Source organism: Pyrgilauda ruficollis, unplaced genomic scaffold (genome assembly GCF_017590135.1).
Source record: "Pyrgilauda ruficollis isolate IOZ18807 unplaced genomic scaffold, ASM1759013v1 scaffold296, whole genome shotgun sequence".
Lineage (NCBI taxonomy): Eukaryota > Metazoa > Chordata > Aves > Passeriformes > Passeridae > Pyrgilauda > Pyrgilauda ruficollis.
In genome coordinates, this window is record NW_024524333.1 from 96,429 (window position 1) to 110,151 (window position 13,723).

A 13,723-nucleotide genomic window follows, 5' to 3' on the forward strand; every position below is an offset into this window, starting at 1 on the left:
AATGGGGGGACACGGGGCAAGAGTGGGGTCACGACTGGGTGGGGGCTGATACGGGACGGACGCGGAGCCGGTGGGTGCCGCAGCCCCTCAGTGGCGACGTCCGGGGATCCCAGATCCTGCCGAGACTGGTCCCGGTCCCGGTGCCCTCCCATCCCTCTGCTCCCGCGTCTCCTCCCCCTTCCTGCGCTCGGCGCTTCCCGGCGGAGCGGGGCCGCCGCGGGGACCGGCCGCGCCCGCCGCCGCTATGGAGTGAACGAGGGGCCGCGGGGACCGGCCGGACCGGCCGCTCCCTGCCCGCGGCTGCTCTCGCCAGGTAACGGCGAACGGGACCGGGGACTCTGCCGCTGCTTGGCACCTCCCGACCCCGACTTCGTGCATGGGCACCGAGCTGGGAGCCGGCGGGGGACGGGGCTCTGCGGGGTATCCCAGGGGTGGGGGCTGCCCGCGGCTGGGGGGGTGTCCAGGGGTGCTCCCTGTTCCGGGGTGGGCAGTGCCACGTGTGACAGGCTGAGCGGGGCCTCTCAGAGGGAGGTCCCCCTGTCAGCCCCTCACTGGGGTGTTTGGGGATGGGATGGGATGGGGAAGGGGCTCTGACACCGGTGGCGCCCAGGCTGCATCGGCCGCCCAGGTGGAAACGCTCGACCCGAAGTCCGGAACAGTCGCTGGGTGTGGGCAGAGAATGGCACCCAGCTCTGCTGGCACCCCGCTCTCCTGGCTGGGCGTTGTTTGGCGAGGGGGCGTGCCTCGGGCAAAGGAAGACCCCTTCCTTCCCCTGTCCCACCGGTGGACCTTGACAGCGAGTTCCTAGGACGGGAGCGGCACCAAATCCAGGCCGGGCTCCCCGAGCCGTGAGTCATCCTGGGCTGGGTCGGCTGGGAAGGCCCCGCTCCTCTTCCTACGAACCAGAAGAACTTTCATGCCCCAAGCGGTCAGCAGTGGGCAGCCCCCCCAACACGTGGGTGTCCTCCTCGTGGCACTGTCACCAGTGTCCCACCGTGTCCTGTGTTCTGGCCTCAGCCTCGGCTGGCAGCAGTGGCGTCCTCAGCACCGCGGGGAAACTGAGGCACGCTGAGGGGCAGAAATGTTCCTCGGGTTCTTCCCGGAGCAAGGGCAGTCAGAGAGAAGTCCGGGTGTTCACAGCATTTGGAAAACCTCAGAACATCTGTCGGTGCGAAAGCCCCGAGGAATCTGCGGGCAGGATAGGGAGCGTGCTGTGAGGTGCCCCGCAGGGTGAGGAGGGTGCAGAGGGCTGGGAGATCGCAGAGGGCAGCGGGGACATGGCCCGGGGTGGGATCCACCCCCGTCACCCCGACACAGCCCGCCCGAGGGTGAGGGGCTGCGGTTGGCTGCCAGCAAGGACTGGTGGTTAATGAGTAACATCCGTGGGATGTACGGCAGCACCTCGGGACCGGGAAGGGGACTGGGAAGGGGACGGCGGCTCCGGCTTGGGAACAGGGTTTCCTGTTGCAGTGAGAGCACAAAGCCCGTGCTGAGACTGTGGGGGTCCCTGAGCCCCCTCTCCGTACCTGGGCTCCTCCTGAGCCACCTTCTCGCCCGGGAGTCCCCCAGCCCCACGGGTAGGCAAAGGCCTTCGGGTGGAGGAGGAAGCGAAAGTGGCTGCGTGGAGGGGGTTTGGGGAGGGGGAGCGGGTGGGGGGCGGCTGCTCCCCCTCCCCAGGTGCTGTGTCCTGCCCCGTGTGGCTTTCCCCAGCCACAACACAGCTGTGACCTCGGCTTCCCGGGGTGACCTGGAGGAGGCTCCCCATGGGGTGTTGCCCCCAAGAGGGAAGTGGGAAAAGCAGAAGGAGAAGAAGAGGGAAACCTGGAAATTGGGATTGGAAGGATTCAGGGCACGGCTGGGCTGAAGGAGCTGCTGTGACTGATGCCAGGAGGGGACAGGCAGATCCCCTGCCTCGAGCTCCTCCTGGGCTGTGGGAGGAGGGAGCCGAGCAGCTTCTCCTGCAGACTCTCAGCAGATCCAGGCATGCCTGGCTTAAGGCTTACGCTCCAGGTTGGCGCTTCCAGCCAGCAGCTGCCTCCCAGGGCTGAGCAGAAATACAGGTTTCATGGGGAAGGAGGATGGGGATTAACCTCGAGGATGGCAAAAGAAGAGATTGTTTTTCCCCTCCTGCCAAGAATCCCACTGGGACTGTGGGGAAAAGCCCAGCAGCATTCCCAGAATTGCTGTGTGCGTTTCCCACCGGGCATTGACCCCTCGGAGCAACCTCATCCCAGCGGCGAATCCTTGGGATCTGTTTGCTCCGGGCAGCGTGGACTCGAAAGCAAAAGCACTTCTGGAAGGCGTCAGCCTCCAGCCACCACGCTCGGTCCCTTCCTGGGGTGGCACACGGTGCTCCGTGAGGGCTCCGAACCCACACACCGCCGCCACCCCGGCGTGCTCCCGCTGCAGGGCTCGGGGCAGGCCGCAGGCGTTTGTTTGCTCCGGCCGCGACGTTGCCCAGTGACGCTGGCTTCCTTCCCCTCGCAGGCTTCTCGGAGTCTCTCAGCTCCACCTCCGCCCTGCGCCTTCGGCGGCTCCGCGCGGCCCAGGCCCGTGGGGAACGCGCTGCCCGCGGGGGATTGGGGCCGTCAGGCGGCTCCGCGCTCGCCCGTTCGCCTGAGGGCCCGCTCCGCCCGGGGGTCCCGCCGCTGCCCGGCCCCTCGGCTGGGCCGTGAGACGCTGCGGGATCCGCCGCGGGATCGGGCCTTGGCCCCGGGCGGGGCCGGCGGAACCGGCAGCGAGGTGTGTCTGTGTGGGGACCCCCCTGGCCCGCGGGGCTGCGGCGGGGCCGGCGGGGCGGGAGGAAGGGCGGGAGCTGCCGGGAAGAGGCGCGGGCGGTGCTGAGGGGACTGGGAATGTTGGGGTTCCAACGCCCACCTTGGGGCGCGGTGGGGCCGTGAGCCTCCAGCCCGGGCATTCCAAGTGGAATTCCCTATGTAGCGCCTCATTCCGCTTCTGTTCTTGCTTTTCCTCGTCTCTGGAGACCACCGAGTGTGAGGGGAGGCTGGGGAAGGGCCCCAGTTGTGGGGGACACCTGAGGAAGTTCTGGGGGGCAGCCAAGCCACCTCACTGGGGTCAACCCAGTGGAACGGCCTCACCAAGTTTGGGGGAGTTCACACTTTTCCCACTCCCTGGGAGTTCCACGCTCTTCCGCCTCTCCCATGCCAAATCCAGCAGCACTTGCCCGTCCCTTCGAATGCCCTTGTGGCAGAAGGAGCAGGGAATCCCCGAGATGCGGGAAACTGAGGCACAAATGGGCTGCCAGCCCGCCCAGGATTGCCCAAGACACTGATCCTGGATCAAGATTCCCACTCCTCCTTCTTCTCCTCCTCCCCAGCAGCCCAAGCCCAGTGGAGCAGCAGGTTCGGATGTGGAGGGACAAGCAGCAGCTCTTGCCCCTTCCCTGAGGGGCTCTTGGCCCTCAAAGGCTGGCTGGGGGCTGCTCAAGTGGTCCTACCCCCATCCCCTCTGCTGTCTTCAGGTGACTGTTCCAAGATGTCCCTCTGGAACCTCGTGTCCCACATGCCGCCAGAGGAGTTCAGCAGCCTCTCCACGGAGTTTCCCCGGAGCCTGCGCTGTCTCCTGGCTGAGTGGCTGGAGAACCAGCCCTGGTGAGTCTCCCTGGAGCCTTCCTCCCCGGAGCAGGGTCACACAGGAGCAGGTGGGGGATCCATGCCCATTCTCCCAACTTTTCCCCTCTCCAGGGAGTTCATCAATGGCTCAGACGCCTTCTGCAGCAGCATGGCCAGCAGGATGCTCTCGGACATGCTGGATAAACTCCGCAGCGCTGCCGGCAGCGATGGGCAGCAGTGCCAGATCCTGCAGCAAGTCAGCAACATCGAGGTGTGCAGGAACCCTGGGGCTGGGTTATGCTGGGATTGCAGCCAGCTCCCAGGAAAGCTTGATTATTTTATGCTGGAAGGGCTCAACACCTCAGGATGGTCCCTGTGTGACACCCTTTTCCAGGCTTTTGAGCAATGAGCAGACTCAGCAATTGGGTTTTTGGGGTCTTCCAGGGGACAGAGGGGGTTTGTTTGCATCCCAGGGCTGTCCCAAGTTCTGCAGCCCAGTGGCCCGCAGGGAGCTGCCACATCTTCCCTGAAATGGTCCCGTGGGGACCCTCCTGAGCCCCTCAGCCCCCACAGCCCCACTCGTCCCCAGCTGTTGGTACCTGGGGGCCATCTCAGCAGATGTTCCCCATTTTCTGCTCGAGTGTTTGATTTCTCCTTCCTCCAGGCCGTGTGGGTCTGCATTTCCTCCTGCCATGAGCTCTGGGTTTCATTTTTGGGGCTCTTTCTCTTATCAAGGCTGTTGGAATTGCTCTGTCCCTTTCGCAACCCTCTGATTTATCTCCTCTGGCCAGCAGAGCTCAGAGCACCACGGCTGAGCAGGGCTCACTCCCAGAGCCCCATTCTGGTTGAAAACTGCTTTTTTGGTAACAGACCTTTTTAATATCCAGCATTTGGGAAGGGATCAGCTTAAGTCACAACTTCTGGGGAGCAGGGTGACTTTTCAAAACAAGACTGTTGCTTTTTGCTGTAGGAAACAAGCAGATGTTTCAGCTTAGGGATTTTTTTATTATTTAAAATGCTGACGCAGAGCAGCCCTCCTGTGTTCCCTCCTCCCTCCATCCCTCATCCCAGAACACCAAATCCTCATTCCTCCATGCCCAGCCAGGCTGTTCCCCGCTCTTGGTGCTGCTGTCCCTAGGTGGCCCCCAGGATGGGCAAGCACAGGGCTGGGGGTTGCAGGTGGGAGCCAAACCTGAGCCTCTCATCCCCTGAATCCCACATTTTCCCTGGAAGAGCCCACAGGGCTGCCAGTGCTGCATCCAGACCCCCACCCTGAAGCTCCCACAGGCACAGGAACCCACCAAGCACGTCATCAGCCATTCCCCCATCGTGTTTCTGCTGCTGTTTTGGGAAGTAGCTAATTTGGGAAATGCGTGAAGGCCGGAGGAGCTGGCACGGGGGACACGGGAGGCAGAGCCAGCAGGGGAATTCCTCTCCCTGTTTTCATTGGAAAGCATTGATCCACCCAGGGCAGCTGGGAGAGTCTCCCCCAGGTGTCGGGAAATGCTCACAGGAATGGAGAATTCCTTTCAGTTTGGATTTTTTTTTCTCTATTTCAAGTTCATTCTTCTACTTTTTATACAAAAAAAAAAATGGAGTTTGGGCCAATGATCCTGATGTTCCCTCCAACTCCAGATATTCCACAATTCTATGCACCATTTAAAGTGGTTTTAAAGCTGCAAATCAGCTCTGTGGTGGTTGTGGAACCCCTGAATTACCTTGTCCAGGCGTTTGGGGTGGGAGGGGGCCCAGGAGCAGGGGACACGTGTCGAGTCCCCCCTGACACCCCCCATTTGTGTCCCCCCAGAACACCTTCCGCCGGGACCCGCTGCGGCTGGTGGCTGTCGTGAGAGCCATCCTGGAGGGTGAAAAAGCAGCCGTGCTCAAACGGGTGGGTGCTCCCTGCCCTCCTCCCGGGCACCCCGAGGTGCAGGACCGGCCCCAGCCCCCGCTGACCCCGCTCTGCTCTGCCCCAGCACCACCACCTGCCCCTCAGCTTCCACCGGCGGCAGGAGGAGCTGAAGTTCAGCCTGGGGCTGCAGCGGCTGCAGCACCGAGTCCGGGAGATCCAGGCGCTCCAGGAGGAGGGCTCAGGGCTGGACGGGGCTGTGCAGAGCCCCGTGGCTCCCAGGGAACTGCCCACCCTCATCCTGGAGGCTGTGAAGGAGCTGGAGGCGGCCAAACAGCAGGTCCTGAAGAGGATCCAGATTTGGAAGAGACAACAGCAGCTGGCAGGGAATGGGGCCATCTTTGAGGAGAATCTGGCACCGCTGCAGAAGAGGTGAGGGGGCACAGGGCAGGGCTGGGGAATCCTGAGCAACCTCCTGCTCCCCTCTGCCAGCCCAAAGGGCTCTGGGTGAGTGAGCGTGGGGTGCTGAGGGGTCCCCCTTTTCCCCAGGTGTGAGAACCTGGTCGAGGTTTACTTCCAGCTGCAGCAGCAGGTGATGGCAGCGAGCACAGAGCTGGGGCCTGAGCTGCTTCCCCGGCTCCTGGAGCGCTTCAAGGAGGTGTTGTCCGGCCTGGTCAAGAGGTAACAGGCTGCTGGGGGCTGTGGTGGCCAGGGGTTGAGGTGGATCTGCAGGGGATCTGGCAGAGCTGGCAGGGCATTGTGCCAAGTGCCATGGTGTCCCTTTGTCCCTCAGCTCCTTCCTGGTGGAGAAGCAGCCCCCACAGGTGCTGAAGACCCAGACCAAGTTCCAGGCGAGTGTCCGGTTCCTGCTGGGCCCGCAGCTGCTGAAGGCAGCGCCCAAGCCCTACATGGTGAGGGCTGACATGGTGACAGAGAAGCAGGCACGGGAGCTGGAGCTCAGCAACTACAGCAACACCCTCAGGTGAGCAGTGGGTGTGGGGGCAGGGGGGTTTCCCCACCGCTGTTTCCCCCCTGACCCCCTCCTCTGCCCAGCGAGAGCACGGGGGAGATCTTGCACAACACGGTGGCCCTGGAGACCAACCCCACCAGCGGGAACTGCTGCGCCAACTTCAAAAATGTGGTAAGTGCCACCAGCTAGGAGCTGGGCTGGGGGCTCCAGTCCTGAGGCTGGGGATGCTCAGCTCTCCCTCCCCAGCTGCTGAAGAAGATCAAGCGCTGCGAGCGGAAGGGCTCAGAGTCGGTGACAGAGGAGAAATGTGCCGTCCTGTTCAGCACCAATGTCACCTTGACCCCCAGCAACGTCTCCATCCACCTCCAGGTACCCTGGGATGGGGCTGGATGTGCTGAGCCTTCTCCTGTGGGACACGTGTGCTGTGCTGGGGCAGTCCCCAGGGCAGCCACCATGCGTGGCTCAGGGCCACTCTGTGCCCCCAGGTTCTGTCTCTGCCCATTGTGGTCATCGTCCACGGGAACCAGGACAACAATGCCAAAGCCACCGTGCTGTGGGATAATGCCTTCTCTGACATTGTGAGTGCCACGAGCTGGAGGGAAGGAGCTGAAACCTGGGGCTGACTGGGCTTTGGACTCCCACCAGTGCAGGTGGGAGCAGGAGCCCAGGGGTGGGACGTTGTGGGCATCCTGTCCTGATGACCCCCCAGGACCGGGTGCCCTTCGTGGTGGCCGAGCGGGTGCCCTGGGACAAGATGTGTGACACCCTGAACCTGAAGTTCATGGCAGAGGTGCAGACCACCAAGGGGCTCCTCAAGGAGCACTACTTCTTCCTGGCCCAGAAGATCTTCAATGACCACAGCGCCAGCCCCGAGGACTTCCAGAGCCGCCATGTTTCCTGGGCCCAGTTCAACAAGGTGACTGGGAGGGATGGCCAGGGTGGGCAGGGGCCAGCGCGGCCATGGGGAGCCTCATGGCCCCTCTCTGCCTCAGGAGATCCTCCCTGGCCGGGGGTTCACCTTCTGGCAGTGGTTTGATGGAGTCCTGGACCTCACCAAGAGATGCCTCAAAAGTTACTGGTCAGACAGGTGGGTGCCCCAGGGCTGGGCTTTGGGGGGGTCCTGATCCCACCGCACTGCCATGGGTGATCCTGACCCCTGTTCCCCACCTGTCCACCTCTCCAGGCTCATCATGGGCTTCATCAGCAAGCAGTATGTGTGCAAGCTGCTGAGCATGCAGCCGGACGGGACCTTCCTGCTGCGCTTCAGCGACTCCGAGATCGGGGGCGTCACCATCGCCTACGTCATGCGGGGCAAGGACGGTGAGACGGGGTCAGGTGCAGTGCAGGGGGGGTTCCTCACTGCCAGGGGGTGTGGGCAGTTACAGGAACTAGCACTGGAATGCAGTGACGTGTCTCCCCTCGCTCAGGCTCCAGCCAGGTGGAAAACATCCAGCCCTTCTCTGCCAAGGATCTGTCCATCCGCTCCCTCGGCGACCGCATCCGGGACCTGGGGCAGCTCCGTAACCTGTACCCCAACATCCCCAAGGACCAGGCGTTTGGGAGTCACTACAACAGTGAGTGGAGAGGGCCAGGATGGGCCCTGGGCTGCCCCTCTGCACCCCAGCAATGCTGCAAGGGGTCATGGGTCTCACCCAGCTGGCCTCAGGGCTTGCAGGGGCAGCTGGGGCTGGCAGAGATGTTGGCAGGGCATGGTGGGGGTGGTGGTTCATGGATGGTTCTCCTTCCTGAGCAGAAGAGCAGACTGGCAAGGACGGCCGGGGCTACGTCTCCACTGCCATCAAGATGACTGTGGAAAGTGAAAGGTGGGTGTGAGGCCATATCTGTGCTGGAGGTGTGTACACATGGGCCAGAGTTTGCACAGACCCCTGGCCAGCCTGAGCATCCCCCTGGGCAGGAAAATCCTTGACTGAGAAAAACAGAGCTGTGCTGGTGAGCAAAGAGCCCCCCATGGACCCCCAAACTGCACTGGGTCATGTCTGTGCACCTCCCACCCTCCCCCTGAGCACCCACTGGCACATGTCCCCCTTCAGAGCCTGGACCGGGCAGTGCTGATGGGGTCCATGTGCTTTTGCAGGGACCAGCAGCCTCCAAGCACCATGGGGGCCCCCCCCGAGGCCCCCCAGGCACCAATGTTCAACCTGCCCATGCTGCAGCACGAGCTGCACTCTGAGAATCTGCAGCCACTGCTGCCCCCCATCTGGTGAGTGCCCCGCTGTGGGGCGTGGGGTGGGGGCTGTGGCAGTGCCCCCCCTCAATCTGAACCTCTCTGTGTGTGCACTGCAGCCCCTCTACTCCATTCTGCCCCCAGCCCATGCCCACGGGCTACCCCACGGTTGAGAGCAACATCATGATGGTACCCGACAGGCTCACTCCCCCCTTCCACAGGTAGGAACAGGGCAGGGTGGGGGGCAGCTTGGACACCCCTCCACCCCCAGCAGGGTCAGGGGTGTTCCCTTCTCTCTGAGTGCTCCTGCTCTCCACAGTCCATCACCGATTCTCTCACCTCCCTCGCTGTCCCACTGCCAGGACCCTGCCTTCAGGTCTCCCGGGTAAGAGCTGGCACACAGGTAGAAGGGGGGCACCCCTTTCCCCCCCTTCCAGTCCTGGGCTGGCAGACCTGCAGTGGCAGGAGGAGAAGCCCCACAAACCAAGCAGTGCCCCCTCCAATACCTTGGGGCTGGTGAGTGCCCTGGGAGGACACGGTCTACTCCATTCTTTGCCACCCCAGACCCTTCATGCCCAACCAGTACATGCCCGGGGAGGTCTCGCAGCTGCTGCCTGCGGGTCCCTCTGCGGAGCCGCAGGACGAAGAGATGCCCGAGCTGCCCCCGTTCCAGCCCGTGGAGGAAGCACCGCTGCAGAGCCCTCCGCGGTGGTAAGCACGGGGAGGGGGCAGCAGGGGGAAGCCCCTCCCAGTCCCCTGCGCTCACCCTGCTGCTTCTGTCCCCAGGATGTCGCCCAACATGGATCAACCATCAGCCTCGGAGTTGGAGCAGCTCCTGGGGGTGCCCCTGGTGCCCCCCTTCGCGCCCCTCCCGCAGCACAGCGGGTACCCCAATTCCAGCCTGTCCTCCTGGGGGCTGGGGGAGGCGCGGTGGGATGACAGCATCCGGCCGGGACACGCGTGAGGGGGCTCTTGTGGCGGGGGACATCGGACTGGGACCCCCCCCTCCACTCCCTCCCAGCCTTGCCTGGGTTCATGGACTTGATCCGACTCCTGCAGGAGTGGAAACTCCAGCTGGGAAAGGCGGGGTTGGGGGGATTTGGGGTAACCCCCCGTCCCCCCCATCTCCGTGCATTGCTGGCCGCCCCCGCCGCTGCCGGGGGTCCGCGGGTGAGGGGGTGCAGGCGCAGGGGCCCCGTCCTGCGTGGGGGGCACCGGCAGCCGCACGCGGTGCCCCCAGCCCACGCCGCCGGGATGAGTCACCGCGGGGGCGGGAGGCGGCAGCGCGAACGGCGCCGGGGCGGAGGTGCCAGCCCGGTGCCCCCAGCTGGGGGGGGATACCGGGACCCCTATGGAGGGGGACACGGCCCCCCTGCACCCCCGCAATCAGCGCTTGCTTTGGGGTTTTGAGCTGTTCCTCACCCCCACCCCCCCCCTCCAGGCTGGAGCAGGGGGTAGGAAGATAAGCCATAAAATAAAGTTTTATTCCAAAATAACAAAATAAATAATCTACTGTACACGGTACAAAGGAAGAGTCGCTAATGCTCTAAAAAGACACCACACAGTCCTAACGGGGTGGGGGGGGAGCGGTGGGAACCCCGGGGCTGGGCACGGTTTTGGTGGGCTCCCCAGCCCTGGGGGGCGGCGGGGGAGCGGAGCCGGGCGGGATGAGGGTATTGCTGCTGCGGGGAGTCGCATCCCGCCGCGGCTGAGGTAAACCAGAGCGTCGGTGTGGGACGGGAGGGGGCCGGGGGGGCTGTGGTTGAGACCCCCCCCACCCCTCCCCAAGCTCCCCGGGCCCGGAGCGCCGCCGCGCCCGTCCCCCAGCACGTTATTGCTTCGTTAATGGTGGCGGGGGGGCTACAGGGGCCTCACTGCCTGCTGGTCTCCTGCTCCACCTTGATTGTACCCCGAGGGGGGTCTGGGGGGGCCGGAGGACCCCGTTCCGCCAGCCCATCCTCGAACTCTGTGGGGAGAACACGGAGATGGCGTCAGGACACGATTCTACAGCAGGAAAGCAGCGGTGCCGTCCCGACCCCTGCCCGCGGCAAAGCCCCCCCGGCCCCGAGGGGGCTCACCTGGTCCCGGGGGCTTCCCCGGCAGGCAGGGGCTGAGCCGCCCCACGCGCTCGTGCGACACCAGCCGGGCCAGGCGCAGCCCCTCGTCCATCAGCGTCTGCTGGAGGATGTGGCGGCTCCAGAGCCCGTGGGGCGCCAGGCCGAGGGGCACGTCCGGGGCCGCACCGGGCGGAGGGGTCAGCCGGGGACAGGCCCCCGCCGCTGCCGAGAGAGGGGCGACAATCAGCGCGTGGAGATGGGGACCGGCCACCACCAGCCCCCCCAGAAGGACAGGGACCCCTACTCACCCTGCAAGTGGCCGTCGAGGCTCTCCCCGGAGAGGCTGCCCGTGTCCTCCTCCAGGCTGGCTCGGTACCCGGCCCCGGGGGGCTCCAGCCCCACGGGCAGTGCCAGGAGCTCAGGGCGGCTCTGCTCTCCCGCCTGCCAGGAGCACTCAGGTGAGCAGGTCCCCTGCACCACCCACCCCACAACACCCACGGCCGTCACCCCAGGCTGGCACGGGCAGCCCCGGGCACGTTGCACCGTCACACCCACGCTCACAGGTGTGCACACCTGCACACGCTGCCCCTGCACCTGCACCCACCTCCTGCTTGAGCCGCTTGGCCACGACAGCACCGCTGTCCTCGGGATGGGCCCTGGGGGTGGAAAGGGGCTGTGTCAGGCGTGGGGGTGGCCACAGCAAGGCCCCACGCTGCGGGCAGAGCCACCAGGCAGGGCAAAGCCAGAAGCTGGGGTTTTGGCACGGATGGAATTGGGGGCAGAACAACAGGGAAGCAGCTGGAGAACAAAAGGAAAAGGCAGCCCTGGCACGGTCGGCAGGGGACTTTGGGGATGGAGGCAAGAGATAGGGCATCCCCAACGGCATCCCTTTGCTGCCTGGCATCCCTTCCCACGCCTGGCATCCCCGTCATTCCCATCCTCCCCACGTCCCACGCTCCGAGGTCAGGCAGAAACCACCCACGCTGGCAAAGGGGAACTGGGGGCCGCAGGGTCCTGGCCCCATCCAGAAGTGCTGGATCATGCTGCAGCTCCCAGGGGGCAAGGGGGTGACAGCCAGGCCCCCCCCAGGCCTACAAGGGAGGGGTTTCCCAGGTCTGGGCTCACCTGGCGACCTTGAGCGAGGACAGGTAGGTGCTCTCCCGTGCCACCTGTCGTGACAGCGAGAAGAGCTCGACGCGCCGCAGCAGCAGCGAGTTGTCCCGCAGGCAGAACTGGGCGGCCGCCTCATTGATGATGAGCTGGGGGCAGAGATGATGCGTGAGCGGGGACAGGGACGGCAGCACCCACGGGACAGCAGCGCCCACACAACCCTCAGCTAAGGCAGCGCCGGCTGCAGGCTGGCAGATGCCACCCGAGTGGGAGGAGACCTCGAATCCCACCCACTCACCACACCCCCAGAGCCACCCCAGTCCCTGTCCCAAGCCAGCACATGCCAGGAACTCCAAGCACGGAGCCCACCTCGTGCAGGGTGAGCTGCTTGCCCTCGCGGCGCCGGGCCTCGCCGCGGCCGTAGATCGCGCTGTGCCGGCGGATCTCCTCCTCCTTCTGCCGGTCACCATCCTCCAGCTGGAAGATGTGCCCCACAGCCTTGGCCAGCTTCTTGTTGAGCTTCATCAGCGCCCTCAGCTCGGCCTCGCCACCCCGGGGGCAGCTCTGCAGCAGCCGCTCCACGCTCTCCACCACCGTCCGTGCCAACTCCGGCTCCAGCTCCGTGCCCACCGCCTGCTCCCCGCTGCTCCCGCCCGGGGAGAATGGGGGACCCCCCGGCTCCTCATCCCCTCCACCCTCCGACTCGGGGGTGCTCCTTCCCGGCCACGGTGGAGCCGCTGACGGCGACAGCTTCTCCCCTGGCTCCGTGGGGCTGCGGGCTGGGGGCGTCCCGGCGCTGCCACCCCCCTTGCCCGCTGCCTCGCCGGGGCTGGCGTGCCCGTTGCTGAGCGCCTTGCGCCCGCCGGCCTCAGAGAGCTTGAAGAGTGGGATGCTGCTGACCGGGACAGCCGAGACGGGCTGGCTGAAGAGCCCCGGGTTGGAGGCCCACTCGCGCAGGGCCTTCTGGAGGCGGCGGACGTGGAGGGGCTTGGTGGCCATGCCCACCAGCGCCATGATCTCCAGGAACTCCTCCTCGCCCGCCTCGCAGAGCTGCTGCACGTCGTCCCCCCCTTGCTGGATGAAGGTCTCGTAGTAGCCCAGCAGGTTGGCACGCTGCAGCACCCGGTAGAGCTGCAGCTCCCCCAGCGTGCGGGGCAGGGCCATGGCGAGCCTGCGGTGGACAGAGGACAGACGGACTCACCACCGGGAGGGACGGACATGCAGGAGAAAGCCCCTCCCCACCCTTAGGCCTGGGGGTACAGGGCAGAGGGAGCATTCCTGTTTATGGGTGTTCCAGTGTCCCTAAACCCCACGAGGCACCCATGTGCTCCAAACTGGGACGGACCCTGCAGCCACAGCCCCTGGACATGGCACAGATACGAGAGGGGTCACCCTCACCCCAGCCCCTACCCCGGGCTGTGCCCAGCCTGTGCCCCCCCATGCCAGGTCCTCACATGGGGCAGGACACACATATGGGGGCTTCCCCCAGCCCCCCCATCGCCGGGGTGATGTGCCAGTGCCAATCCCACCATGGCCAACATCCCCCATGCCCCCCTGCCCTGCCGGTGCCCTCTTCCCCTGTGGTTCCCCGGCTCCCACCAGGGCCATCCTTCCCTGGTGACCCCGCCCCGCTCGGTGCCCCCATCCCCACCCCGATCCCACCACGGCCATCCTCCCCCGGCGTCCCCGCCCCTGCCCGGTGCCCTGCAGTGCCCCGAGCCCACCCTGTGCCCCATCCCACCCCCATTCCTGCCAGACCCACCGGGGTCACCCCTTCCCCGGGCTCTCTGCTCTGCCCGGTGACCCCCGCTGTCCCACCCGGTGTCCCCCGCCGCCCTGTCCCCCTACGGTCCCCCCAATCCCACCATGGCCACCGTCCCTCGGGACTCCCGCCCCGGCCGGTGCCCCCCGGTGCTCGGTCCCCTCCCGCCGTCCCCCGCTCGCTCACCGCCGCCTGGAACCGCCTCCGTCCGCTCCGCC

At 65.4% G+C, this 13,723-nt stretch overlaps 2 protein-coding genes across 6 annotated transcripts in view; one reads left to right on the top strand and one right to left on the bottom strand.

Annotated features, from left to right (window-relative positions):
* On the top strand, nt 1–10,179 carry STAT6 (signal transducer and activator of transcription 6). 3 transcript variants are annotated; one of them, XM_041472680.1, is made up of 21 exons: nt 1,640–2,742; nt 3,338–3,362; nt 3,482–3,611; nt 3,705–3,843; nt 5,380–5,463; nt 5,549–5,853; nt 5,971–6,102; nt 6,215–6,403; nt 6,475–6,562; nt 6,638–6,760; nt 6,877–6,969; nt 7,101–7,307; nt 7,384–7,478; nt 7,575–7,711; nt 7,819–7,965; nt 8,145–8,214; nt 8,487–8,612; nt 8,696–8,797; nt 8,896–8,961; nt 9,141–9,287; nt 9,363–10,179. In XM_041472680.1, the coding sequence occupies exons 1-21, from the start codon at nt 1,882–1,884 to the stop codon at nt 9,538–9,540; spliced, it is 3,444 nt and encodes a 1,147-aa protein (XP_041328614.1). In that variant the 5' UTR covers nt 1,640–1,881; the 3' UTR covers nt 9,541–10,179. The 3 variants fall into 3 exon arrangements, with proteins under 3 accessions (XP_041328615.1, XP_041328614.1, XP_041328616.1); XM_041472681.1 differs by lacking the exons at nt 1,640–2,742; nt 3,338–3,362 and adding an exon at nt 1–313; XM_041472682.1 differs by lacking the exon at nt 3,338–3,362 and having other exon boundaries at nt 2,607–2,742; nt 9,363–10,178.
* A 20-nt stretch (nt 10,180–10,199) lies between these two features.
* NAB2 (NGFI-A binding protein 2) overlaps nt 10,200–13,723 on the bottom strand; it is a 4,805-nt gene continuing 1,281 nt past the window's right edge. Inside the window, exons 1-7 of one of the 3 annotated variants that reach the window (XM_041472684.1) lie at nt 13,692–13,717; nt 12,113–12,914; nt 11,759–11,892; nt 11,238–11,289; nt 10,942–11,074; nt 10,655–10,855; nt 10,200–10,542 (exon numbers count right to left, since the gene is read on the bottom strand). In XM_041472684.1, coding sequence (XP_041328618.1) covers nt 10,448–10,542; nt 10,655–10,855; nt 10,942–11,074; nt 11,238–11,289; nt 11,759–11,892; nt 12,113–12,907 — 1,410 coding nt within the window. In that variant the 5' untranslated portion in view covers nt 12,908–12,914; nt 13,692–13,717 and the 3' untranslated portion in view covers nt 10,200–10,447. Of the gene's footprint in view, nt 10,543–10,654; nt 10,856–10,941; nt 11,075–11,237; nt 11,290–11,758; nt 11,893–12,112; nt 13,393–13,691; nt 13,718–13,723 lie in introns of those variants that run through there. The other 2 variants (XM_041472685.1, XM_041472686.1) reach the window with 2 other exon arrangements.

Bases quoted from the DNA above. Each gene is read 5' to 3' on its own strand.
- STAT6 (XM_041472680.1), top strand. From the start codon at position 1,882: ATGCCAGGAGGGGACAGGCAGATCCCCTGCCTCGAGCTCCTCCTGGGC. The intron at 7,479-7,574 runs GTGGGTGCCCCA...CCACCTCTCCAG, and splicing joins AAAAGTTACTGGTCAGACAG to GCTCATCATGGGCTTCATCA. The intron at 8,798-8,895 runs GTAGGAACAGGG...TGCTCTCCACAG, and splicing joins CTCACTCCCCCCTTCCACAG to TCCATCACCGATTCTCTCAC.